General features: G+C 30.4%; 11 protein-coding genes, 1 non-coding gene and 5 pseudogenes across 17 annotated transcripts, besides 2 other annotated features; 7 read left to right on the forward strand and 10 right to left on the reverse strand.

The window, feature by feature from the left end:
- Positions 1-1,627: 1,627 nt before the first annotated feature.
- On the reverse strand, positions 1,628-2,871 carry TVAGG3_1012140 (protein farnesylation; the record flags this gene model as incomplete). The annotated part of the gene is made up of 1 exon (XM_001579491.1): positions 1,741-2,871. One exon carries the CDS (start codon positions 2,869-2,871, stop codon positions 1,741-1,743), a length of 1,131 nt encoding a protein of 376 aa, XP_001579541.1.
- A 340-nt stretch (positions 2,872-3,211) lies between these two features.
- Positions 3,212-3,282, reverse strand: TVAGG3_1012150. The gene has a single exon. It is a non-coding gene; the product is annotated as a tRNA-Gly (tRNA).
- An 88-nt stretch (positions 3,283-3,370) lies between these two features.
- Positions 3,371-5,164, forward strand: TVAGG3_1012160 (uncharacterized protein; the record flags this gene model as incomplete). Its single annotated transcript, XM_001579492.1, has 1 exon — positions 3,371-5,164. One exon carries the CDS (start codon positions 3,371-3,373, stop codon positions 5,162-5,164), a length of 1,794 nt encoding a protein of 597 aa, XP_001579542.1.
- Positions 5,165-5,255: 91 nt separating this feature from the next.
- On the reverse strand, positions 5,256-6,154 carry TVAGG3_1012170 (GTPase protein; the record flags this gene model as incomplete). Its single annotated transcript, XM_001579493.2, has 1 exon — positions 5,502-6,083. The coding sequence occupies one exon, from the start codon at positions 6,081-6,083 to the stop codon at positions 5,502-5,504; it is 582 nt and encodes a 193-aa protein (XP_001579543.1).
- A 57-nt stretch (positions 6,155-6,211) lies between these two features.
- Positions 6,212-7,814: a mobile genetic element.
- A 306-nt stretch (positions 7,815-8,120) lies between these two features.
- Positions 8,121-9,390, reverse strand: TVAGG3_1012190 (uncharacterized protein; the record flags this gene model as incomplete). The annotated part of the gene is made up of 1 exon (XM_001579494.2): positions 8,353-9,390. One exon carries the CDS (start codon positions 9,388-9,390, stop codon positions 8,353-8,355), a length of 1,038 nt encoding a protein of 345 aa, XP_001579544.1.
- Positions 9,391-9,846: 456 nt separating this feature from the next.
- TVAGG3_1012200 (GTPase protein) lies at positions 9,847-10,496 on the reverse strand (the record flags this gene model as incomplete). The annotated part of the gene is made up of 1 exon (XM_001579495.1): positions 9,881-10,489. One exon carries the CDS (start codon positions 10,487-10,489, stop codon positions 9,881-9,883), a length of 609 nt encoding a protein of 202 aa, XP_001579545.1.
- A 2,040-nt stretch (positions 10,497-12,536) lies between these two features.
- TVAGG3_1012210 lies at positions 12,537-12,750 on the reverse strand (annotated as a pseudogene). The gene has a single exon. A coding segment is annotated over exon 1 (214 nt).
- Positions 12,751-13,431: 681 nt separating this feature from the next.
- Positions 13,432-14,289, forward strand: TVAGG3_1012220 (annotated as a pseudogene). The gene has a single exon. A coding segment is annotated over exon 1 (858 nt).
- Positions 14,290-14,607: 318 nt separating this feature from the next.
- Positions 14,608-23,639: a mobile genetic element.
- TVAGG3_1012240 (uncharacterized protein) lies at positions 15,441-16,074 on the forward strand (the record flags this gene model as incomplete). The annotated part of the gene is made up of 1 exon (XM_051254575.1): positions 15,441-16,074. A coding segment is annotated over one exon (634 nt), but the record flags the coding sequence as incomplete, so codon positions are not given.
- TVAGG3_1012250 lies at positions 16,278-16,945 on the forward strand (annotated as a pseudogene). Its single transcript has one exon. A coding segment is annotated over exon 1 (668 nt).
- Positions 18,380-19,222, forward strand: TVAGG3_1012260 (phage tail repeat-like family; the record flags this gene model as incomplete). Its single annotated transcript, XM_051254576.1, has 1 exon — positions 18,380-19,222. The coding sequence occupies one exon, from the start codon at positions 18,380-18,382 to the stop codon at positions 19,220-19,222; it is 843 nt and encodes a 280-aa protein (XP_051080150.1).
- TVAGG3_1012270 (Prim-pol domain family) lies at positions 19,671-20,719 on the forward strand (the record flags this gene model as incomplete). Its single annotated transcript, XM_051254577.1, has 1 exon — positions 19,671-20,719. A coding segment is annotated over one exon (1,049 nt), but the record flags the coding sequence as incomplete, so codon positions are not given.
- On the forward strand, positions 20,826-21,982 carry TVAGG3_1012280 (annotated as a pseudogene). The gene has a single exon. A coding segment is annotated over exon 1 (1,157 nt).
- TVAGG3_1012290 (uncharacterized protein) lies at positions 22,610-22,882 on the reverse strand (the record flags this gene model as incomplete). Its single annotated transcript, XM_051254578.1, has 1 exon — positions 22,610-22,882. The coding sequence occupies one exon, from the start codon at positions 22,880-22,882 to the stop codon at positions 22,610-22,612; it is 273 nt and encodes a 90-aa protein (XP_051080152.1).
- On the reverse strand, positions 22,902-23,333 carry TVAGG3_1012300 (uncharacterized protein; the record flags this gene model as incomplete). Its single annotated transcript, XM_051254579.1, has 1 exon — positions 22,902-23,333. One exon carries the CDS (start codon positions 23,331-23,333, stop codon positions 22,902-22,904), a length of 432 nt encoding a protein of 143 aa, XP_051080153.1.
- An 893-nt stretch (positions 23,640-24,532) lies between the features above and the next one.
- Positions 24,533-25,105, reverse strand: TVAGG3_1012310 (DNA/RNA polymerase superfamily; the record flags this gene model as incomplete). Its single annotated transcript, XM_051254580.1, has 1 exon — positions 24,533-25,105. The coding sequence occupies one exon, from the start codon at positions 25,103-25,105 to the stop codon at positions 24,533-24,535; it is 573 nt and encodes a 190-aa protein (XP_051080154.1).
- A 1,287-nt stretch (positions 25,106-26,392) lies between these two features.
- On the reverse strand, positions 26,393-27,510 carry TVAGG3_1012320 (annotated as a pseudogene). The gene has a single exon. A coding segment is annotated over exon 1 (1,118 nt).
- Positions 27,511-27,556: the final 46 nt, after the last annotated feature.

Below are 27,556 nucleotides of genomic sequence, written 5' to 3' on the forward strand. Positions count from 1 at the left end.
AAATTTATATTCGATATTATCATATTCTTTTGGAAGTAATGATTCCAAAGCTTGTGTAAGCTGTTTTCCTTCGCCTACATTAACGCAACCATATGTTTCTTCGACAAGTGAATTTGAATTTGACAAAATGCATTTAAATGTCGGTTTTAGCTCGTTTTCAATAATGAAATCATTTGCTGCTACATCTTCTGCGATAGGAGTTGATTTGTAATAAAATTCTGCGATTGGAAATGTTATTGAAGTGGAATTAATGTAATGTTTAACATCAATTAAGCTTTCTATGTATGTCTGGAATAAAGTATCGCATATAACTTGATTACTTTGAAAGGTTTGGATTGCCAAAATATATATTTGCCGAAAATTAGGGATTTTATTGGCGGCATCGACAAAATATTGTTTTTTGTATTGATTTTTCTTGATTAGTGTCTGGAAATATTGAAAATTACTGTATTCGCAAAAACGAATTATTAATAAAATAAAATAGTTGTTTGAATAGTAAGTAGGCATATCTGATTTCAAGAACATAAGTATTTCACCTAATATTTCTGGAATTTTTGTGATAATTTCGAGATTAAAAATTTGAAAAATGATATCGAGAATCTCCTTAAATTCAGTGAGACTCGACCTTTGGAGTAATCTGATGTAATATTCGTAGAAGAAAATTATGTATTTCGCAAATATTGATAATTTTGAATCAGAAGCGTTCGAGATATCTTTGAATTCCTGAGTGAATTTGTCTTTGAATTCGTTTAAGAAAGGCTTTAAATGCTTAATTTCTTGTTTTGGTGTAAGAGATCCTGAAAATGAATTTAAATGTTTTTTAAAATCAGAAAAATTCGATTCTAAATATTGCCAATTACGCATGTGTTGAAGGTAGTCTCGTTCCCATTTCGTACAACGATCAGTCTCACCATACTTATGCATTGAGAAAAACTTATGGAAATTTTTTGTCGCTTGGAAAATTCTCATTTTAAAAAGACAACGTATTTTCTAGTTACAATATGAATAGAATTACGTTTTAATAATCGATTTTAAGGCGTATTTCAGATATCGATTAAATTTCTTGTTAATTGAGCATTTACTCCTTAAATATAAAATTATATTTATTATAAAGTTAAATGATAGAGTTAGATTTTTCGAAATTCGTAAATAAGACCATGAAAATTGTATTTTAAAATCATTTGATTCCAAAAAAAATCCAAAATTGTAAATTTAATTACAAATATTATGATTTGATGCTTGTATTTCGCATTTTCTTAAAAATTTGGAAAAACAATAATCATCAATATTAAAAATATAGACGATACATATTAAGAATTCTTCATTTGAGAACCAAAAACAGATGATTTGTATTCAATTTTTCCAAACACATAAAATTTCCATCAAACAACATTTAGACCCACAATACAAATTATACAACTAACTGAATAGCTATCATGTTTAATGATAAATTTCATTTTCTAATAATATCAATGCATTGCATTCGAAAACAGGTAGTTTACAGTTAGATACATATTTAGTTTACGAGAAATCTAAGGAAATTTTCATACAGTGTTTTAATTTAAAGAGAAATAAAAAATTTATTTTCAATTTTTCTTTCTATCTTTCAATGATTATTGGATGAATAGAAATAACTTTACATTTATTCATAAATAGATACATTCTACGTTTATCCAAAACAAAAAAGAAAAATATTTTTCTCAAATATTTACTAAATAACAATAAAACTATAAAATACCTTCAAGGCGTGAATGGGTTATTCGCAAAGTAGTTTTTGATCGCCTCAACAGATTCTTTTGGAATAGCGTACCTTGCGTCCATATCTATGAGTTCAAAACCACCCTGTTTCTTCAAATAATCGTTAGCCGATGCAGAAAGTCCGATATATCCATACATTGTATGGAATAAATCTGGATTAACACCAGGCTTATCGAAAGCGCCACCACTTTCATGCTGGCATACAGATAACACCCAATTTGTGATACCTTCTTGATTCCAAAATGGTTCAATCTTGAACTCATCAGATAATATTCTACACATTGCGCCAACCCACCACGTATAGCATGTATCAACGAGCTTATTAGTTCTACCATTGAACCCACCGGCATACGATGTCTGTCTCATCGCACACCAGTTAATTACTTTTTCGACGTTAATTTTATCAATAGAATTCAAGATTGACAAGGCACCAAGGGAGCAAAATCCATATCCACCATGAGTCTCGCAGTGAGCACGTGGGCCAAAGCCTCCGTCGTAGCCTTGACAAGAAATTAAGAATTCAACAGTTCCTTCAAGAAGTTCAGGGGTAAGCATATTAAGAAGAGAAGCTACACAGATAGCACAGTATGTTGATCTCGAATCTGACTCTAAAGCTGCTCCAGCAGAGAAAGATCCATCTGGTTGCTTAGATTGCTTTAGAAAGTTGTAAATTTCCGATCTATTAATAGAGCTGAAAGCCTTTTCAGTTCCAATTATTGCTAAAGAATTAATGGCTGTGTAAGTTAAAATAATATTTCCTTTTTGATCTGGAGAGGACGCATATCCTCCATCGTAAGAGGTTCTCTTTGATAGGTATTTAATAATTGAATCTTTGAAGAAGTCAAATCCTCCTATTTTATGTAATTTTAACACATACATGGAATTTAAGAACCAATATGGAAGCCATGTTTCTTGGTAACAAAAGTTTTGGTAAGATTTTCCTAAATGAACAATCTTATCAATAAGATAATCTCTTGATGGAATTCGTAGAACTGTTTTATCTCCTTTTTGAGCATTAGAAACTGCCTTTTCAGTGTTAATTTGATCAATGCTAGTCTTAGTTTGAATGTTTTCATCATCAAAAATTTCAAGATAAGGAACCCATTCAGCCATGAGAAAAAAATGGAAATCTATTATAGGACTTCAACTTTTAAGAAGTACCATACAATAACTATTACGATTATAACAAACAATTTCCAAATAATATAAAATGAAAGGCTTAGTAATTATCAATGATTATATAACCTTTTCCAATCAGACAAAATTAGACCATCTATCTATTTGAAACAATGTTTGTTTTCAAGAATCGATTTTTTATTTTAGCAAAATCATAGGCACATACTAGGCTAATATTCCAAAATATGATTGATCATATGTTTCAAGTTAAAAAACATGTTCTCAAAAGATACGATGCTTCATAGAGATGAGCAAGGCAAAAAGATAGAAAAAGTATTGCACAGCCCGGAAATCGAATCCGGACCCCAACCTTGGCAAGGTGAAATTCTACCATTAGACCAGCGGTGCTGCACACTTCTCTTTTCTTTTAAATTATTCTCAATAAATTTAAATCTTCAGACAACGATTACTTGTAATATCGTCCTTTTTTTGTAAAATGGATATTTTTTGTAAAAATTGTGGTGAAGCAACCAAATTTAATATATGCCCTAAGTGTTATAACGCATATACTCAACCTTCAGATAAATATATTAGTCATTCATTCGATACTTCACTGAATTCCTTTGACATTCCAAAGTCAGTTCAAATTCTAGATCTTGCAGGTACTTCTTTATCAAAAATAGACTGGAAAAATCACGATGATTTGAAGATTTTAAGATTATCAAATTGCGAAAAGTTAGAATCAATTTCACTATTGAATTTCCGTGGCCTTAAATGCCTCGATCTTTCTAATTGTCCAAAACTAACAAAAATTTCACTTGAAAGCACATACAATATTCGTACAATTGACTTATCCAACTGTATCAGCTTAAAGAAGTTCGATTGCGATATGCTTGCTGTCGAATACATGTCTATCGCAAACACACAGATCAATGAATTAGGTTATTACCCAATAATTACATACTTAGATTTTTCAAACACAAAAATCACAGATATTTCAGCACTTTCATCATTTTCAATGCTAGAAAACGTTAAATTCAACAATGTACCTATTCAATCTTGCGATTTAGGACCTTTAACATATATTCCAAAATTATCCGCAATTGAAACAAATATTCCCGAAGTTACCTTTTCTTCTGTTTCTCCTTCAACTCTACTCGTATCTCTCTACTTGAAGGATTGCAAATCAGTTACAAAAGCTCCAAAACTTCGCAATTTTAGTTTAATTTCACCAAAAGGAAAGTTTGGAAGAGAATTCAAGGTACCAATATCATCAGGAGATTGGACATCACCTTATAGACTTATTTTTGGCCCTTATCCATCGCCTCCTAACGAAAAAATCGAAATTGATGTTCAAAATATCCAAAAAATGCAACATCCTGAGTTTGATGGAACAGTCGCCGCAAACCAGATTTCAGGATTGTTCTATGGAGCCATTTTTGGAGAGATTTTCGGAAGAAATATAAATGGATTAACAAAAGAGTACATTACCTTTATTTTAGATAACCCAATTGATATAACATGGGCTAGAATGGTATCTATGACAGGAGAAAAGTCTGTAAAAGATTCTTTCTCTGATGATTTCAAGAAGAATTTAATTAATCTCGCAAAATTCGCAGTTACAGGCGAAATTGAGAAGGTTGAGAATGACTTCGATGCTCTATTATCATCCACATTAGTTGCAAGCTATTTATTCTGGGATGAAGAGAAATTGATCGAAAAAATCAAAATAATTTTAGGGAAATCCGAGTTTCCAGAAGAAATCAAGTTTTCATGCATATTAATTGCATTGTTGATTGCTAATCTTCTTCAACAACGCCTTAAACTCGCAGAAAATATCAAAATTGATGAGATTTTCGAAAAAACGCTAAAATTTGCTGACATTGCCGACAAAAGCATTTACGAGACATGCATCTCCATCACCAAACTCTCAGAACTCAAGAATGTCAGTGAAAAACTCACTCCTGCCGCTGCAGCTGTTTTTTCAATACGAAAAGGTTATAGTTGGTCAGAGGGTTTCTCTAAAGTTATCTACAGAGGAGGCAATACTTTGACTAATAGCATTGTTACAGGTGCCGTTTTAGGCGCAAGATGGGGTTACAACAATATTCCTATCGATTTAATTCACTTTTTGTATAGGAGGAACTTCCTCGACCAAACCGTTTCTTGCGTTTTTGGATCTTTAGATATCTCCCGCAAGGAACTTAACTGGGATGAACTCCCCGGCATTAAATGGGAACCAGAAGAAGATACTATCCCTGATCCGTTTGCTTACCAGAAAATGGAATAAAAAATTTAATGTAATTATTATTAAATTAAATCAATCTATTACCTTACCATTATATAAAAGCACAAGATATTTAATGTGGATGCTATTTTATGGCGTTTTTCAACATTATTTCTTTCTTTCAATTTTTTTAATGAAATTAACTAGCAAGAAGCAAAAAAATGCTTTGATAATTCATTTAACATGGAAATTTACCTCTTTTGCGTCAAAATTAACTCTAAAAATTTATGGAAATTGAAAAACAAGGTTAAATTAAATAAACTTAAAAAGAATCAATTATGCTAATGTCCAAAATATCTTAATTTGATTTAACAAAAAAATTCGAAAATTAATTTGGAAATTAAATTCGACAGCAATTAGCATCTTCGTCTTTTGAAGGTTTTGGTTTGCTTTTGCCGTAATTAGAATCAGGGTTCTGTTTTCTCATCATCTTGCTAATATCTTCAAAAGATTTTACAATATTTTCGCCAGTCAACGCTGAAGTAAAGTTATACTTAAGCTTCTGTGATTCACAAAAATCAATGAAATTCTCCTTATTAACTTCCCAAGTCGGAAAATCACATTTATTTGCACAAATGAGTACCGGAGGAGTATACGAATCTTTGATTTCCTTAATTCTACGATAAATTTCAATCATTTTGTCGAACGACTGCATATCGTTAAGTGCAAAAACTAATAAGAAGCCGTGGCCTTGACGAATGTAAGTGTCTCTCATGCATTCAAAATCATCTTGTCCTGCCGTATCGAGGATATTTAATTTGATTTCGTCACCGCCTATATTCACGTACTTCGTGTACGTATTTTCGAAAGTTGGGTCGTGATAAGCTGAAAACCTACCTTGAATTAATTGAATTGTAATGGACGTCTTGCCAACAGCACCTGATCCGAGAATTACGAGTGTGTATGTTTCAATCTCTTCCATAATGAATTGAATGATGTAAATATTTATTTTTTATAAATTTATTCAACATTTTTCACCAACCATTAGTCAACAATATTTTTTATCTTTTTGAGTTTTTGAAAGAATAAATCAAAATTCGTTACATGATTTATTTTTTCAAAGGTACATTCACTAGGCGATAACAGTAAAATGGGATGAAAATAGGATAAATAGCATCCCTATATAGTGCCTAACAATATTTATACGGGCCAAAAAAATTTGGCTAGAGATTTGGCGAGTTATAAAACTTAGAAAATTGAGAGGGATTTTTATTTTTGAATTTTTTTGGAAAGTTAAAATTGCGATTAAAAATCGATTTCCGGGAGAACTAAGCATCTCATCATATATTTAAATCGATAAAAATATTAAATAATAGTTGAATAGTATAACAACATGAAATTATGGCTGAATCTACAGAAAAAATGAACATATTTGACATTTTTGAAAATTCATACGTTAGATGGTGACAGACTCATAAACTATACTTTAGCTAAGATTGATATATGGTTTCAACAACACATGGTTAAAATCGTAAAAATATTTTAGATTTCAAAAAGATATATATGGTAATATAATGGAACAAAGTCAACAAATAGCATGTTAAATATGTTATAATTAACTTTTTATTAGATCCAATAGTAGATATCGAATGGTTTCCAGCTTTATGGTTAAATATTTTCTTTTCGAGCTTCTCTTTAACTGTTGTATTAAGGTTGTAAATTTTTGATGCTAGAAACTATGGAATCTTCTTTGCTGCTGCATTTTTCTTGAGAGTTCTTGCAATTTCGAATAGATCTGCGCATTGTATGAAATGGAGGCTTTAAAATATCTTGAAAACAGAATAGGACTGCTTTTCCAAAGGAATGCTTACTTGTAAATCAGAGAGTTTCAAAATTGAGTACAAGATTATCATCATAACTTTTGATTTTGCTGCGTAAAAGGAAGACAAGGTATTAACAAATCATTTACTGTTGTTCATCAAAAGAAGAAAACTTTGATAACAACTAATGATGATAAAATCAAGCAATCTTTTAATATTTTAAATTGATAAGACATTCAAAATATTTGAATGGTTTAAAATATTTTCTTTTAATTTCAATAATATATTATCATGATTATATAATCAAATTTAAATTTTTATTCAAAAAGGCAATATTTCAAACTTTTAATTTCAAAAATCTTAATTCTGCAATAGGTGTATTTAATTGTAGCAAATTTAATGATCCTTCGTCATGCTTAGCAATTTGGAACTCATAAATTAATGATTTCTTCAAGTAAAATTCTGCATTATTTCAAAAGTCAATAATTCTCTAATAACTTTTCTTCAAACCCTAACCATTATATTATATGTATAATGGAGAATAATTGCAAAGAAAGATAGCCGAATTTACTGGGTAGTTCTTGTGATGCGAAATAATTGCAAATTAACACCTAGTTTTAACAGCATCAATCTCTTTTTGCTCTCATTTAAATGCATTCGCACACTTTAATTTTGAAATATAAGAGTTTTGGAAATTATCAAATTTATCTGCTCAAATACTATAGATCTTCATAAGTGTTAATAGAATCATTAGCCTTAAATATAGTGTTTAATATAATGATGCACATTATACTGGGATTCATTCCTTATTCATCTAGTTATTATAAGATTTACAACCCCATGCAAATTTAAAATTTTGTCAAAAATAGTGAATGTACCTTTATTTTTTCACAGTTTTATTATCAAATCTTGCTAATCAAATACAACTATGAAATTTGAATTTTTGTGCTCAAAAAATCTAATCTCACAAAAATTGAATCGTTATTCTTAATGAATTTTTATTCAACTCGATCATAATCCCGGACCATTTTAAAGCGATGACAAATAGAAATGGTAAGTACTTTTTGATTATTTATCGTTTGTTGCTTTCTTTTTTCAAAGTCTGTAATGCTAGTCTGACTATTTGGTAGTGTAAAACTAATCATTCAATGTGATTTTGGCAATTATTCACTCAATTAACTATCAATAAGCAATTTTTTCAAAATATGGTTTATTAGAAAATGTGGAAAATGTTCTTGAGGTGAATGGCACAGCATAACTATCAAAAAACTAGTTAAGTTTCACCAGTTAAATACTTTTTCTACCATTTAATTTTGAATATCTTTTTTTCATGAACTTGAAAAATTAGATATCAAATAAAGAAAAAGTTTTACCTAGATATAATAAATATGTATTTATTCAGTTTTCTTATAAATTAAATATATTTATTAATTACTGTGGATTTTCCTGTTGAGCAGCTTCCTGTTGTTGTTTCAATCTTCTTGCTTCCATGAATGTCAATTTCTTGTTTGGATCTGGTGCAGCAGCTGGCTGTGCAGGAGCATAAGAATTTGGCTGTTGCCTTCCGCCTACACTGATTTGGCGATCGCCGTAGCCACCTCTGTTATAATCATCACCACCGTATCCACCTCTGCCATAGCCACCGCCGCCGTAACGATCACGGCCACCGTATCCGCCGCCACCACCGTAGCGATCACGGCCACCGTAGCTATCGCCGTATCCGCCTCTGCCATAGCCACCGCCGCCGTAGCGATCACGGCCGTATCCGCCGCCATAGCCACTATCACGGCCGTAAGAGTCGTAGCCACCTTCGCGAGAACCGTATCCGCCGTCGCTGGTTGGTGGGTTTGGCTGTTGCTTTCTCTGTCCTGTGAATGGTTGGTAAGAGGGTGATGGCTGCTGCTTTCTCTGGAATGATCTTTCTCCGTAGGCATCATCACCGTAGCCGGAGTATGAACCTCTGCCATAGCTGGGCTGGTATCCTCTGCTGGCTTGTGGATTTTCTTGTGAAAGTTCATATTCATCGATTAGTATGACACCGTTACGGAACTGCATTCTGTTCTTTTTAAGAGCTAATTTTCTGTCTTCTTCTTTTGTAAATTCGATAATAAAATACATAAATTCTTGGGAAATCTTTGCAATTGACATATTGGGGAAAATAGCTCTAACATCGTTAACATCAAGTCTGATTGTTGTTGGTGCAAGAATAATTGCATGTTGTGGGCCTTTTTTCTCTTCCCTGAACTTAAAGACTTCTTGTGGAGCATCATCATCGTCATCTCTCTCTGTTCTCTTAACCTCGAACTTTAAATCTCTAGCTTTTTCGGCAAGAGCTTCTAAAGAATTTAAGTGGATGACGTTTGAGCCTCCTTCGGTCGATTCCTTGTTCGACTCCTTATTCTTATTCTGCTTCTTAGACTTCTTGCCCTTCTTTTGGATTTGGGAAATCTGATCTAATAAATCACTCATTTCTTTTTTAGGATTTGGTCCTTCTCTGAATTTTTTTTTTCATTGACCAAGACAAAAAAAGATATGAAAGATAAGTTTATATTAATGAATATAGTTATACGTATTTTATAATTCATTCGAAATTTCCTAAATGCTAAATTTTTAAATTTTGAAAAACTGGAGAAATCCATTCCCAATAGTCATAGAATCACCCCGCAGACTTGTGATTTACAGGATAGAGTTCCTTGCCATTTAAATGGAAAAATTGTTGGAATATTTTGATTCTGAACCATAAAAGTATTGCATAACTGATACAACACAATTTGATGTTCTTAGTATTCATGAATAGGCTTATGAGATTATTAGAAATCAGGTTGAATTTTGGAATCCAAATTAAATATAGAATTTTCAAGGACAAAGTATAGTGTACAATTTGTTGTTATAAAGAGTAAAATGAAAAATTGCTATTTTCAAATCGTTAAGGAATCAACAGAAAATTTTATTTATAAATTTAGCAACAGCCAGTATTTTGCTTGTTAGGATTTCCAGGATTAATAACAATTTGGATAGGAGTATTATCTGTATTAGCGGCAGGTGATACTAAAGATTCTATTAATTTTTGAAAGGCTTCTTCAACTTTTTCGCCAGTTTTAGCGGATACTTCGTATGAAAACACGACTTTATTCTTTCTCTTCCACTCTTCGACTGTATCCACTGAAACAACTCTATTAAGGTCGCACTTATTTCCGAGGAGAAGAACTGGTAAAGTGTAAGTTGGATCAACGTTGCAGGTATCTAAAAACATTTCCATGTAAATGTCAATGTCTTTGAAACTATTTGGTTGAGTAAGGTCATAAACCAAAACTAAGCCATTTGCACCTCTAAGTAATGATGGGGCAACAGATCTAAATCTCTCTTCACCGGCTGTATCCCATAACATGATTGTGACTTCAGTACCATCTATATTCATTGTTCTTGTGAAGAATCCTGCTCCAATAGTAGAAAGGGTATCTTCAATAAAAGTTGAATTGCAATACCTATTGATAATGGATGTTTTTCCAACAAAAGCCGACCCAAGAACAACAATCTTAAGGTCAAGGCTAGACATTCTCCGGCTCATTATTGAATACTTAGAAAAAACACGACGATAGACTTTACAACATCAAAAAATAAAGGCTTAGAAATATTTTTTGTGGATTTTCTTTGCTTACATGAAAAGATACACAGATTTAAACAAACGATGTTTTCAAACGTCAAAAAGGTAATCAAAATAAAATAATTCAGACGGTTTTGACAAAATCAAGGATAAATTGAATTAAATTCTATTTTATCAATATTCGCAGTCGCTTTTATTAGAATTATTGTATATTTAAAGAAAATACAAACTGCTCGTTCAGGCGCACTTATTCATTGGTTTGACTTCTCCTGGACAAATATCAAATTAATTTCAAATTATTGATTGTATTGGCTGTTTGCCACACATGCACGTTTTAATTGATTAATACATACGAAATTTTTCAAGCTAATATACTACTTTTAAGTATATATATGCAAATTAGAAGAATAACGTAAAAATATCATTTTTCATATAAATATCAGTGTCATCAGCAATGAACATAAGTAAGACTATTCAATTTTTTTGTTCATTACATAATAGCATCATTTTTGAAAAGTAGTATATGTTGAAGGGTTGTGTGACTTTTTTTGTTACATCTATATATAGACGATGCATTAAAATATATTTATTTATAAATCATTAAAAAATTAACATTAATTTTAAAATAATTTATTTTTTTATCTTTTATAAAAGAAGCTATATATAGATGATGTCAGATATTCCGCGATTAATTAAACATTGTTTAAATCCTGAATGGAATCAATGGAGTCATAAACGAGAAAAATAAATCAGAAATAAACTTTAAAAATTCATGTCTTACGAAAAATTAAAACTTAGTTATGTTTATTATTTTATTTTTTTTATTTTGTATGAAATGAGTGAATCAAAATTCGTGACTGTAAATCAATTAATGAATAAACTTTCACCAATTCTCACCCAGGTTAAACAAGTAGACGTTTATTTTGATGATTACATACAAAGTTTATTTTATAAAGGTAAGTTTAATATTAAACCTATTGCTTTTGCATTTGATGGTAAATTAATCGAAAATTCAAAAATTTGGGAATTAATTCCGGATATTGAATTTATAACAAATATTAAGGATAAATGGTTTAAACAACAAAACCACCTCACTAAAGTTCTTTGTAGATTAATGATTAAAACTGAGGAAAAAGAATTTAACGGGTTTAAATATCATCCATGTAAAATTTTAGAACTTGGTAACGAAAAACTTCAGAAAAAATTAAACGATAGACTATCAAAAGATAAAGTTGAAAGAGTAAATAAACTCGCTAAAGGTAATGGTAATGGTAATGATGAAGATGAATTTGATGAGTTCAACATTGAACTTTAAGAAACTAATGATTATTTGAATTTATGAAATCAATTATTTGATTCATTCTTTCTTCAATCTCTTCTATTCTTTTTGTTAAATCATCTATTTTCATTAATGAGGTGATTCTTGATTGAGGAATAGATTTCAAACTAACCACCCCTTTATTATTTTGAAATTTTGAATGCATCATCAATTTAAACATTTTATTCAATTTACATGTTGTCAATTCTTCAAATAATTTTTATTATTAGCATAATAGTCATTAAATTCTTCAACAGATGAAAAAATTTTTATTTCAGTAATTGGTTTAACAACGTTTATTTTTTGTTGAACATTTTCACTTTCATTTATTTCTTCCTCCTCTGTTTCATTTATTTTTAAAATCGGTTTCATTTATCATTAAATAAAAATTAGAATATAAGTGATGAAATATATTTTTTAATTAATATTAAATCAGAAATGGCGGCAGGATTCTTTAAAAAATTATGGGATGGAATTAAGAAAGCTGCGGGTTGGGTTCATAAAAAGATTATTAAACCCATTGCAAACTTTTTGGCACCAGTAGCGAAAACGGCAGGAACTATCATAGGTGGAGTATTAGGTACTAAAGCAGGTAATCCGGCGATGGGAGCACAAGCAGGTAACGCAATTGGTGGAATAGCTGAAGGAATACTTAATAAAATAGGAGGTAGATAGTGGAAAAATAAATTATTTTTATCTTAGTATCGGTTGTAGTCTTTGATAAACTTTTTCTCCTTTATTTAAAACTTCTCTTATTGGGGCAGCTTTTGGTGTTATTGATTCAGCAACGTCACTAATTGCTTCTTTATTCTTAAATATCCAATTTGCTCCCTTCTTCAGTTTCCCAAACTTTACTCGCTCCTCTTTTTACTTTATCCCACAGTTTCTTAAATATACCTGCAGCCATAGTTGATTATTTCATTAAAATTAAAAATTCATTTTCATCTTTTAATTTTGATTTTTTATTTATTAATAAATGACGACTAACTATTTGTGCCAAACACTAAACCGATTAATGGAAATGTGTTTCATTCATTCGAAAAGATAAATGAAATATTCGCAAAGAATGACGGTAGAAGATATTATAGAGAACTTGAAAGTTCATGCTATGACTCTGATGCTCCATATTTTGATGATAAACAAACTCATTTAAGAATTACAAATCCGGCTCATGATGTGAACCAATTAGGTGACACATATATTAAACGCAAAGTTAAAGCAACTCTAGTTTCAAATAAAGCTTTCACATGTGATGCCGCTTTTAAATGCATGCGTTTATTCGTTGGTTACAAATCATCAAATCAAAGCTTTAAACAATTAGAAGTAGAAACCGAAAGAGGTGATGCCGGTTATCTTCAGATGGATTGCGCCCGTGAATCTTTCGCATTTGCAACATATAAACCAAAATCAGAAAGGAAAGTTAAAAAGTTTGTTCATTCGTTATATAATAATGTTCAAAAATATGATAACTCAGTATGTGGTAAATATATTGACCCTTCAGAAGTTTTCAAGAAAGCAAATGAAGAAGTTGATGTCACTTTTGATATGATTATTCCGGTAAATGATTTGTTAGCATTTCAGGCGTTCGATGATTATCCTAAATCATTTGGTGATATCATTCTTAAATATTATGTTTTCAGGGATACTTTAGTATTTTGTCAGGTTGACCCGTTAAGAGTTGCTGATTTACAAAATTACGTTTATGAAAAGATAACTGATGAAAATTATGAAAAGATTATGAATCATGTTTATAAATATGATCGCAAATTCCAACAAATCGGACTTCCTGCCAAATTAATTACAAGCTTAGCCGCTACATCTGCTGACGCAACAGTTGATGACGTTATTATTTCATGCACAAAGATGGAAGTTTTAGAGGATAAATGCATTACACCAGGATACGGTTTAATTGAAGAATCAGTTAAAGCAATACCACGTTTATTCAGTAAGGAAGATCCATTCATGATTCCAGCTCAACATATTGACGTTCGTTCACTAAATGGAGGTTGCATCACTCCTGAAGGTATTAGCTCAGATTTCTCATACGCTCTTCATAATGTTACAGATGTTGTGTTAACATTTCCGAAGAATGCAATGCAAAGAACAGTTTTAGAAAATCCAATGCTTCGAGGTCTTCAGGTCACTATAGATTCCAGAAACTTCCCCGATCAAGCGATGACCACAGTGGGCGACATATTCTTTACACGTATGCTTCAAGCTTCTGATTTAGATGGAGTGAATGAATGCACAGAAGAATACGAGGACTCATTAACTAGACCACTGAATGCAGATGATGGCACGCCATTAGCTAGAACATGGAAAGACCAAACTTCATTCTTATGCACTATTCCAGTTCAACGTGATGGAGCGGGTATATTCTTTGATGGATTAGAAACTTTCAACTCACAAGTTACAGTACAAGTGAAAGCTTATCCAATCATTCAGGGTGAAAATGACACTTACTGTTCAAAGGTGACAAATCCTCCTCAGGTTTGGTTTACTAGGACTACATATTGGACATGGACACCGGATGAAGGTTTGAAATATCATCCAACAGGTACACCACCACAGTATAGAAGTTCATATGATGAAATATTGATGAATAAAATGTTTAAAATTATAAATTTATTTTTGATTAAATGGATTTAAATTCATCCACCCTTATGAAGAATTAGCGGGAGTATATAATACATACGTAGATGATATGATTAATGAAGCATTGAGTGATAATAGAAATGCTCTATCTAAGGAAAAATTAATGAAAATTCCATATTCTGAATGTTACTTAAATTCAATCACTGCAGCAATTGGTAAACAAATAAAGGTAAAACATTAACGATATAAAACAAATTATCATTATTGCTAACACTTCCCCCTATTCACATGTGTTAATTTATATCAACCGTTCAGGTTCACCTTCAGATGATACATTTGAATCTTTAAAGCATTTAATCAAAATTCCAATTATTTATTTATCACAAGAAGAAGCAGAAGATTATTTAAAAAACTTTTTAATGTATAAAGAATTATATAATACAATCAAGAAGCAAGGATTAGAGGATAAAATTATTGATAAACAACGGAATGAATTATTTGAAACACTTTCTATTTCAAATTTTGATAGAGAATTTTTGCATTCACTCATTTTTCTAGATGATGCAGTGAAATCAAAACTAATAACAAATGAGAAATCATATTTTAATCAGTTATTAACTCAATGTCGACACATTCAGTGTTCATTCTTCATGGCTGTTCAATACTTCAAAGCATTAAGCACAAACATTAAATCAAATCTATCAACACTTTTCATTTTCAGTGGGTTTAGTCGTCAACAGTTGAACGTTATGCTTTATCAAGTGAATTTACCAATGAGCATTAATGAACTTTACACACAATATCAGCAATTAGGTGAACATGGAAAAATAATAGTTGATTTAAATAAAGGAAGTGTTAAATTTGATTAACTTTTTATAATTAATTTTTATTTTTTATTTATAATTAAACATGACAGAAATGGCAAATCTTCTACAGGTTCCATTAAAACAAGGAACAAACAAAAAGGGTGTATATAATAGAACTATGAAAGTTCCTGATGGAATGAAAGAATTAGTTCATATTGTTGCTGGTCTTCAAAAAGATGTTAAACAAATGAGAAACGTTTTAACATTACCAGAAGCTCAAGCATATGCCAAACGTCAAGGTCCAAATTGGGAAGCACACGAAGCAGACATTACGGGTCCAAATGGAAAACCTGATGGTATAAATGAAGTTTTCGTTACTGATGGTCAAGGTAATATTAAAGTCATAAATGGTTACAAATTAACTATAACTGATTATCCTAAACGTAAAGCATATAATGAACGTTATCCTATGCAATTTGATGAAAATGGAAAAGCTGTTAAACAATACATTGGAGAAGGTGAAAATGGTCCAATTAATTCATACCGTTATAATCCATATTCTTATTTCAATGAAGAATTAAATGCTATTGAAGAGGGACCGGATGGATTACCACGATATTCTAACCAGTTTGATGGTCAATATGCAAATATTAGACCTGAAATTTCAGCTAAGAAATTCTTTAAAGTTGCTTTATTCGATCCAGTTTTCGCAAATGTTAAAGATGAACTTAAACAGCAATTCCAACCAATTATAGTAGCAAGAATTGCATCAGGTGCTTTATCTCAAGCATTCAAAGATTTAATTAAGAAACCATTATATCAGCAACGAGGTTTAACTTATGATTTAGTTAAGGAATCAGATAAAAGAAAATTTGAGAAATCAGATGATTATAAGAATGCAATTAATGAATATATTAGGTCTATTAATTACAATGAACAGCTAAAAATCAACTTCAAGAACAAATACAGGGAATAATAGATTCAAAACTTCCAGCAAAATAAAAGTTTAAATATATTTTTTTATTCGATATAAATGAGAAGACGTTTCACTAGTCAAAAGAACACTAACGCAAAAGCAGAGATTACGGTTGGTTATAACGTAAATGATGATAAATCACGAATTATTCAAAATGTTAAAGTTAATGTTAGCCCTGAATTAACAAGGTCAGCAACTCAACCAAATTTATTAACTCGTGACTTACCGAAAAAGGAGGAGGAGCAAAATAAAGAAGATGGAGACCCAATCATTTTATCTGAACCCGGTAAAGAACCTGTTGAAATTCCCACTTATCCAACATACCCCCACCTCTTTCATCAAACATCGAGAACCCATATAAAATAGACATTAATTCTGAATTAATGAAAATTTACCGTGATATAATAATTAATAATTATGATTCAATAATAAATTTAATTGACCAATCCGGTTTAATTATTTTACCTTATGAATCATTAATTCACATTATCGCCATTCTTTGTGATGTTCAAGATTCAGACGTTAAGATTCAATTTTTCATAGATGATGAGGTTTCATGCTGCGGAACAGTTGCAAAAATAAATCCTATAAAGGATATTAGCACAATTAAGATATCAAAGAACGGAACAACAACTGAACTTCATTTAACATATAATGATATTTATAATAAAATAGTTGATGAATATAAAATATCACTTGAAAAATTCTTTGTTAAGGCTATTTAATATTCAAGCATTAACATTATCGAATAATAATCCTTTGAATCATAATCAATAATAATTGACCTTTCACCAGTTTCTATCGTTTGTTTTATTTCTTTTTGTTCCCCACTATCCGGATCGGTCATTGTAATTGTTTTTGTTATAGTATCAGCTTTATCTTTAACTTCAATCTTTTTTCCATCGGGATATTTAAACCAAAATTCCAAAAATTCGATATTGTCAATCTGTTCATATTTTAATCTATCAATTACATTTTTAATACCATCTGAAAATCTTATGAAATGGTCATTATATGGGTTTGATTGAACTAAATTTGAATGAAGTGAAATATAACCTGTTGATGAATATGACACTGACTCATATTTTCTGAAAACACTAAAATTTATAACATGAATGAATTTCTTATTCGTTGAATTTATGAATTCTTGAGGTAATCTTATTCTAGTTTTATTTATCACTGGAAAATAACGCTTTACCATATTTTTAATCGTAATAAAAATGTCAATTATCAATATTATTTCGAATAATAGCTGTGAATTAAATTTAACAGTTAGCGGAATTTATAATGTTACTCTCGTTTCTGTGAGTGGTAAATTTAATCCCATTCTTTTAGACCCTTCAGATTATATATCATTTATTAAAGATGACCTTGAAAAAACGTATGATATGTATATAAATAATGTGATAGCGAAATGGGATATTAACATGATTTTAAGTTATTTAAATGAATCATTTATCGTATGGTATGAAGAAAATTTTAAATCAAAACCCGATAAACTTTTTGAACTTGATGAAATAAATAACCTTATTAAATTCCCGCTGAAAATTAAATTTTGTACTCCTCATCTTCGTTCATTGTTGGGGATATTAAATTTTGAAAAAGATGTTGGGGATGTTTTGTATTCTGACACTGGTTCCAATTTCATTTTAATCAAATGTGATAAAGTTAATACCCCAATGAGATTTTCACATCAAACATTAGACCCTAACTCTTACCCATCAATACAAAACATTTTATCCATCAACTTAAACACATTTTCTTTATCATATCCGTTTCAATTATCCGGGAATTCATTTATTCTTCATTCAAAAGATTTATCAAATATTAAATTTAGAATAACTGACCTATTTGATTGTGATTTAGAATTTATGAATGAAATATTATGGCAATTTCAAATAGAGAAAATAGCTGATGAGATAACGGATTAAATATTTATTTTTAAATCATAATAAATGATTAAACAACAGCAACTTAAGGCGCAAAGCGCCCAGGTCCTTCAGACCATTACATACGCCATATATGCATATAATTCAAAGACGGCAGAACAAACGCAAAGGTTGAAATATGGAGATTTGGAGATAGTATTGAAAAATGACCATTTCGAATTCGTTTGCAAAGGTGGTGCAGTGATATCAAATATAAAAGAAATTTTATTTATGAATTCAAAAATTAAAGGAATAACGGATGATATAACATCAATTCCACCAGAAGAACAGAGATATTACGCATTAAATGCATTTCCTAAAGTTTTGAAGATTGGAAGATTTAATTTAAATGAGGAATTCATAGAAGGTTTCCTAAACGACATAATGAAGAAGGTGGATAAGGAATATGTGGATAGTGAATTAAATAAGAAGGCAAATTTGGTTTATGTTGATAAAAAAGATAATGAAATTAAAGAAAAGGTTGAATGGTATCATGAATGGACATCGGAGACTTTTAAAGTTAAAGCTGATACAGGATGGGTTTCAGGATGTTTAGACCTTAAAGCAGATAAAACTTATGTTGATGAAAATTATGCAAAGAAGTCGGAAGTAAATGATGTGATTACAAGCATGAAAAATGAAATACTTCAAACATTATATCCTGTTGGTTCTATTTATACATCAATGAATTCAACAAATCCAGCAACAGTTTTAGGTTTTGGTACGTGGAAGCAGATTGTAGATAAATTCTTATACTGTGCTAGATATTCAAAGCAAACAGGAGGTTCGAAGAAAATTAAAGAAGCAAACCTTCCACCGCACACTCATACAGGAACTACAAACTTTTCTGGCGACCATAGCCACTCATTAAGAGACCACCCATTATACAACTCAGAGTATGAAGCTGGCAATGACGTTTTATCTCCATCTTATAACAATGCAGCAAAAAAGATTTTTCGACCAACTGAACCAGGAGGAAATCATGTCCATACTTTCACAACAAATCCAACAGGCTCGGGTGCAGATTATATGCCACCATTTGTGACTGTATTCGCATGGTACCGCGTTCAATGAATGAACTAAATATATTTTATGTCTGTAATTAATTAGGTAATGAAGTAATGGATGAACTGCAGAAATAAATTTTATCGTTAATGTTTACGTTAATGGTTTCAGGTTATTCAATAATTAATTATTTTTGAAGAACTGAGGGTGTCACTACGTCACCATGTGTCACTCGGTTAATTAACTTCTCTGAAAAAATGAGACAACATGACATTTTGACAACAGTCCTGGAAATAAATTTTATCGTTAATGTTTACGTTAATGGTTTCAGGTTATTCAATAATTAATTATTTTTGAAGAACTGAGGGTGTCACTACGTCACCATGTGTCACTCGGTTAATTAACTTCTCTGAAAAAATGAGACAACATGACATTTTGACAACAGTCCTGGAAATATGATGCAGTCCAAAAATAAAGTTAGTTTTAAAATTATTTTTATTTTTTTATTCCTATATAAATGACAGCAACAAACAACAACAGTAACTTTATCGTTTCTGATGAAAAAGTTATTGATTCATTAGCTGAGGAATTAGTTGTGGCAGAAACTAAAACCCTCAACGAAAGAATTGGTGAAAACAAGATTGATTTACATAACTACCTCAAACATGATGGAGGAAGAGGAAGGAAAACTGGTACAGCTTTATTAGTAAATAAAATATCAAATTTAACGATTATAGATGTTGATATCAATAAATCGTACAATGATGAACTTAAAGAAACAGTTGGAAAAGATATTTTATCAAAACTTTCGGATAAAGATGTTATCGTTAAAACCGCTTCAGGAGGTCTTCACATTTATTGCAACACTAATTTCTTCTATGCAGTTTCGAACAGAATGATTAAATGTTATTCCTGCAATGATTATGATATTGATATCATGACTTCTATGGATGATTCAAAGCGTTCTTTAGTAGTTATGGCTGATTCAAGAGTTCGCAAGAATGCAACAGAACCAATCAATACATACTCATTCATTCGTGGAAGTTACGATTCAACATTAACTAGAACAGTGAATGATATATTAAATGATTTGAATATTAAGGTAAGAGTTGAACAGAAGAACGAAGAAATAAAGACTATCATGAATGAAAACAAAGATGTAAACATTGACGATAAACTTGCCCAGAGCATAGTTGATGGCATCAGTGATTTTGAAGTACATAATGACGGTGGAAACATGAATTTAGAAAAAGAAGTTACATTATTCACACTGTTTCAAGCAATTAATTCGTTACCTAATCATTTAATTAATGAAGCATACGATAACGTTTATAACTTCTGCAGCTTAACAGAAAATGCAAAAAGTAATTTTGAAAAAGCACGTAGTAGATATGCACATTTAATGACTTCTCCATTTGTTTTAGTGAAGATTCTAAAACTTTATCAAAAGGAATATTATGATGAATATGTTTTACCTTTATTACGTAAGCCAAAAATAACATTTGATATCAAACTTGATGACTCGTTTTTGATAACAGATATTAGACGCAAGGCTGAAAATCATCAGTATAAAAACAGTTCTGAAGTAATTGAGGATTTATCACGTGTAATCCGTTTTGTAGATTGTGGAAACAAATACTTCATTCAGAAAGATTACAACATACACGACAAAATGAATCAAATATCATTCGTTCTTCAATCAAACATGAAAGAGTCACTCAAAATGATTAAATTATTTAAAGAAGAAGGTAAAACCATAACAGCATGGGATGTACTATTAAATCAATTGTCTTCATTAACCGTTAGGGTGTTTGCTTTAAATCTGATTCTCCAGATGTTTTCTCAACGTTTCAGGGTTATAAATACAACGTTCTCGAAAAACCAGATTACTCAAAAATTGAGATGTTTATGAATTTCATTAAAGAAGCCATTTGTGATAATAACGATGAAGTGTATAAATATCTACTCGGCTGGATTGCATCAATGATTCAACATCCTGGAATCAAGAATGAAACAGCAATTATTTTGAAAGGACTTCAGGGAACAGGTAAAAACAGATTTACAGACATTATTTCTGAACTTCTCGCTGGTTATTCATGTAAAAACATTACCGAAATAAGTGAGCTAACGGGTAATTTCAATTCGGTGGTTGAGAATAAAATGTTTCTTGTACTTAATGAACTCAAGAATGTAGGTGAAGATAGACTCGCAAACTTCAACGCTTTGAAATCAATTATTACGGATAATGAGATAAGAATTAACGAAAAGAATCAACCCAGAAGAACTGCTCAGAACGTTGCAAACTTCATTTTCGTAACTAATAACGTTTACCCTGTCAAAATTGAAGTTGGAGACAGAAGATACGTAGTTTTAAGAGTTAATGGTAAATTCAAGGGTCAATTTGATTACTTCAAGAATTTGATGAATTCATGCACAAAGGAATTTTATGATAATTTACTAACATATTTTATCAATTACGACCTTTCATCATTTAATGTACGAATCATACCGATGACTGAAGCCAAACAAGATTTAATTGAATTATCAACAAATCCTTTAGATGTATGGATAAATACACATTATGATGAATTGAGTGCAGGTATGACGTGTGAAAATGCTCTATTCTGCAAACCATCAGACATGAAAGACAAAAACTTTCAAATGAGCATTAAGGATAAATGTGATAAGAAACAGAGAAGAATAGATGGTAAACAAACATGGTGTTATGTTTTGAAAGAAGAAATGAAAGGATTATATAAACAGGTTGAACCAAACGATAATGAGGATTCATTTACTGACGATGAAATACCTGTAAATGAAGCTTTATAAAGTATGATTTGAATTTATTTTTGCATTAATCCTGCTGTGTTGTCAAAATGTCATGTTGTCTCATTTTTTCAGAGAAGTTAATTAACCGAGTGACACATGGTGACGTAGTGACACCTTCAGTTATTCAAAAATGCTTCATAAGTGCCTTCCTCCTTAATCCTGCTGTGTTGTCAAAATGTCATGTTGTCTCATTTTTTCAGAGAAGTTAATTAACCGAGTGACACATGGTGACGTAGTGACACCTTCAGTTATTCAAAAATGCTTCATAAGTGCCTTCCTCCTTAATCCTGCTGTGTTGTCAAAATGTCATGTTGTCTCATTTTTTCAGAGAAGTTAATTAACCGAGTGACACATGGTGACGTAGTGACACCTTCAGTTATTCAAAAATAATTAATTATTGAATAACCTGAAACCATTAACGATAAAATAAGTGATAACAAAATTTTATTTTTATATAAATGGATACCCCACAAGCTCAAAATTTACCACGAATCATAACAAGGGAGGAAATGATAAAAATGATGCAAGAACGAATTAAAAACAACAAACCACGAAAACTGAGAAGATGTGGTTATGCAGTAATGATGGAAAGAAGAACCTAGAAGGGTTCGGGAAGAGGAATAAAAATTAAATTTGGATTGAGTTTAAAAATTCATCTTTATTAAATTCATCTCTTCCAATCAATTTATTTATTCTATTAAATTCTTTTATTTTTGCTTCACTCAGTTTAAGGATTGAACGGTAAGTTTCTAATTTTTCGATTATTTCTTTCCTCTCTTTATCGTTTTCAGCCCCACCGCATTGCGGCTTCTTTTTGTAATAGCATATTTTTGATTTAATTCTGTTTAGTTTCTTTTTATATTCATTGTCTGGACTCTTGGCTGCTTTGTTGTCACTCATTTCTTACGAAATAAAAAAATTAAATATTATTTAAATATAATGGAGTAATAAAATAAATCGGAATTTCTATTAATTTATTGTCAACTTCAACTAATGCATTGCCGTTAATATATCTAACAAATTCAGCTATTGTGTCAAATCTTCGTCTTCTTTTTGTCATTGATTTATCAGTTTTTCCATAATCGAGATGAATCAAAACTTTATCCCCTTGTTTAAAATTCATGAGCCCCGAATTAATTTGTTCACGTTTAACATCATTCAACCTTTCCATTTGCTTTCTAATATATTCCCATTCTTTTGAAATATCATTTTTCATTTCCACTGGTTTCATGTTTATAGTTCTATGCCATGTATTATTGTAATAATATACTAACTGTTGTATGATGGAGTCATGATTTCCATCCCAGTATATCTGACCGTTAACCCCTAACGCATCTCTAAGAGTTCTCATTACCGCATCAACTATTTTATTATGAAACGTATATGGAGAGGATGAAAAGAAAAAATTAATTTGTGGGAAATAATGAGCCATAGCTGCCTGAAATCCTTTATCACCATCACCCCTGATATTATCTACTCTTTCATGATCTAGTAAGTATTGTATAGCTCTTCTTGTTTCCTGTTCTGTTTTCCCTTTCACTGGAATGCAATATAAATATCTAGTGTTAATGTTAATGGCAAATAAATAAGTAACGTTTCCTTTTGAATATTCCAGATGATCGATTTCGTATGAATATGGATATGGAGCAAATGAAGGGCGACTAAATTTTTCCTTTAACGGTTGAATTTTCGGGTCAATTGGTTTATTTAATATCTTGAAATCCTTTTTAAAATCTTTTTGCTTCTTTAATGTTTGAAATGGATATAATAAAGTGAATGATGAAGGATTAACTGAAGGAGGAGGTGGTACTGTCGTTGGAGGTTTTGGTGTTGCAAGTGGTTTAATTTTATCTGCTTTGATTTTGGATTTCATTCCCCCCTTCATTAATTCTGGATGTATTCTATTCATTTGTTTTAAATATGCTGTATATAAAGGTTTGATATACTTTCCCGCTTCGAGTTTATGTTGAAGGATGAATTCCAAAAGTTGATCTTCATTTAAAAGTCGGGCTGAATATGGTTTAACTAATGAATCATAAATTAAAGCTTGTGCTTCATTTATGGTCTGAAGGACCTGGGTGTTTTGCACCTTTGTTTTTTGCGGCTCATGATTATATAATTTATATAATTCATCAATATCTTCTTCTGTTAATACTTTATTTTTGAAATCTTTCAATTGTTTAAGTTGTGATTTAGTTTTTTCCTTTGTATATTCATTATTTTTAATTTTGTCTTTAATTTTAGAAATTATTTTATCATGATATTTCAAAATTTCATTTTTATAATACGGATAATAATAATCCATATCATCACCCGTTATATTGTTATTATGTTTTTGGAGATATGATTTTAATTCATAATAATTATGAAAATTTTGATTAAGTACTAAATCATCAATTAAATTTTTTAAATCTGTGTTATCCATTTATATAAAAATAAAATAAATGTTTAAGGGTGCCCACCTCTTTGAATCATAGTATCAAAACCATTATTTACGGTTCCTTTTGTCTCTTCTGTGGCATTTTATTAAAAATAAAATTTTAAATTGTATTAAATAAATGGCATACAACATCCATTTTCACAACATACAGCCTTAGTGTGTGCTCCTGTTAATGCAGTCTTACCGATTGTTAAGCGAGTCATTGACCCATTTTTAAGTTGTAAATTAATATTCTGACCATCAAATATCACTTTATCATTTATTATATCCAAATAATTTTTAGGTGTTAATTGTTTATTTTGTCGTAAACTAACACCTTTCATTTTTTGTGCAATCTTTTTAAAATCACTTCCATCAATTGAACCGTTGAATGATGTATAACACTTAGGGCATAAAGCAACCATGTTATCACCTTGTTTCTCAATTGCTAAACCCAATAACTTCTTCTCATGTGCTTTTTCTTCAGCTTTATTCTTTAATTTAGGTTTAAATTTCTCATCAAAACAGAAGAAATCAAATGGTGCGAATTTGAAAATGTTTTTATCATAAAATTGTTTATCGGTAACAATTGCTTGAAATGCTTGAGTGTTAGGAAGATTTGGGTCGCCAGCGATTGCCCAATAAGATGAATCAGTATCACCTTCAATGAAATGAAAACGATTAACATTCAAGCATTTATACATAAAATCATAAATGAAAACCAAATACCAGTATTTAGCATTATCTAAAGTGAAGAATGCCTCTTGTAAACATGTATCACATCTATAAAATCTATCTTTAAGCATCACTTGATATGTATCTTCACCTATTTCTCTTATGTTTTTAAACTTATTTGACATACATGCAACGCGTGCCTTCTGTGCATTCATTATTTTAGTCTTTGCGTAATTTTGTGTATTCATTGCATCGTAACCATATGATCCATTAAGTGAAATCTTGCAAAATAAACTTTTTCCTTTATTTCCTTCTAATTCAGCCTTTTGTCTTTCGTTCATAAATTTGTTCGCAAATTCATTAAAACAAGTGTTTTTAGTAAATGTTAAAATTGATTGAATGTCATCAATGATAAAATGAAATCTGTCTATTAGATACCAAAGATAATAAGAAGAAAATGGTTGATATTGGTTGTATGTTGATGCTAGCTGAGTTAATTTCCTCTGTTTCTGGTCAACCGGTAGATTGTTTGATTTCATGTAATTATACATAAAACTGCCAATTGTTTTTTCATCTGTGATAATATCTAAGTTTCTTATTATCGGTAAAAAGTTTATGTAATCATTAATGTATTTTTCATCAATGTGACCCTTTACTTCAGCCACGAATAAAGTATTTTTCTTCTTAATTATTCCCAATGCTTTTGCTTTCTTTGTTGCTGTATCACAAATGATAACACCATTCAATCTTCCCGGCATATACATTTTATGGTCAGTATATTGAATGAAATCATGAGGATTAGATGAAAATGATGAAGGATATAATGAATTAAAATCAACACCAACGAAATGAGTCATAATGTTGGTGGTGTCCTCATTTGATACAGTTTTAGTTTCTGGATTATATGCAAGTTTATTAATGTGCGTGATTCCTTTAAGATTTACTCTATGTTGAACATTTGATAAACCACCAGTAATTCCATTACGGAGAATGTGATAAGCTTCAACTGAATCTAAAGTCATTGGTAAATTATTTTTTAATGCGTAATTTCTTAAATTGATTCTTAAACGTTGAACATCTTCATCTTTATTTGATTTTACGACATTGCAATAACAACACATTAACTGACAATTTTCTTTGGTATGTGGTTTTTCATTATCGATTCTATCCAATGTTGGTTTATTTGCATATGTAAACGCTTTACCACACATTTTGCATTTAGATGAAAGGATTAAATCGTGATAGTATTGAAAATCATCCATTGAAACATTATTTTTAGTATCCCTTTCTGCTTTTTCATCTTGTTTCTTATATGATTCAATTTTATATTTCCAATACTTTTTCGTTAATTCAAAACTTGATTCTATCTCTTCCTCAGGATATTTTTCATTAGGATTAAAGTCTTTATATGCTAAAGCGTAACGAATCATTGAAGCATTCGATGATAAAGAAAGATTATGAAGCGTGTCAATTTTATAAACAAATGTTTCTTCAATAATTTTATCGATTGGGTCAATCATAATTTCAACATCTTTATTGCAATAATGAATAAAATATTCTAATCTATTCTTAAAATTTTTAGCATCATTGAGATATATTTGATAATCACTATCTGATATAGTTTCTTGGGTTAATGCTGAATAAAATGAATCTTTCGTGAATGGTTCCTCTTTATATAATTCTTCTTCGTAATTTTCCCATGTGATGAATTGATAAGGGAAAAAGGATTTAACACGTGATTTATTGTTTCCGAAATCTTGAGTGAATTGGTCTAATGTCCCACCCGCTATATAATTTCTGATGTCAATAAATCTCAATTCATATGGAACGTTTGTTTTCTTTACAATGATTTGCTTAAATTGTGAAGATGAACCCAGCATTGATTTTATTTTCCATTTTGCAGTGTTTAAATCACGAAGAATTAAATTTAAATCAAACTTTCCCGAATTAAAACCTATGATATTCACTTTATTGAATTCCTCATCTAGAAGTTCTTTAAATGCTTCCTTCTGTTTTTCATTTAATGTATGAGACAAAGTCCCCGCCGTTTGCGACTTCAATAATTCATTGTATTGACTCATATTTGATTCAACAACTAATGAACAGGTTGAAAATAAAAACTCAATCCAATCAGAAATAAAAGAATCACTCGAAGTTAAGCAAAAATTCCTCGTATATGTTTTATCGTTTAATTTAACCGTTGATGATACCATGAATGGTTTTAAGTAAGCATTCAAAGTTGCACACTCAGAAAGTTGTAATTCTTCTTTAGTCTCTAATGTTTCAAAGTCAAAAGTAATATAATATCTTGTCGGTTTATAATATTTCTGCAAATTGTGAGCTAATAACCACTGATATATCTTCTGTTTCGTAATATGTGGTGCATATGGTTGCTGTGTCTTTTGCAACTGAACGTCTTGAATTAATCTTCCATTATTTTCTTTACATTTCTCACAATGCTTTAAAAATCTTCTTTGGTT

This window comes from Trichomonas vaginalis, chromosome I (assembly GCF_026262505.1).
Source record: "Trichomonas vaginalis G3 chromosome I, whole genome shotgun sequence".
NCBI classification, from domain to species: domain Eukaryota; phylum Parabasalia; order Trichomonadida; family Trichomonadidae; genus Trichomonas; species Trichomonas vaginalis.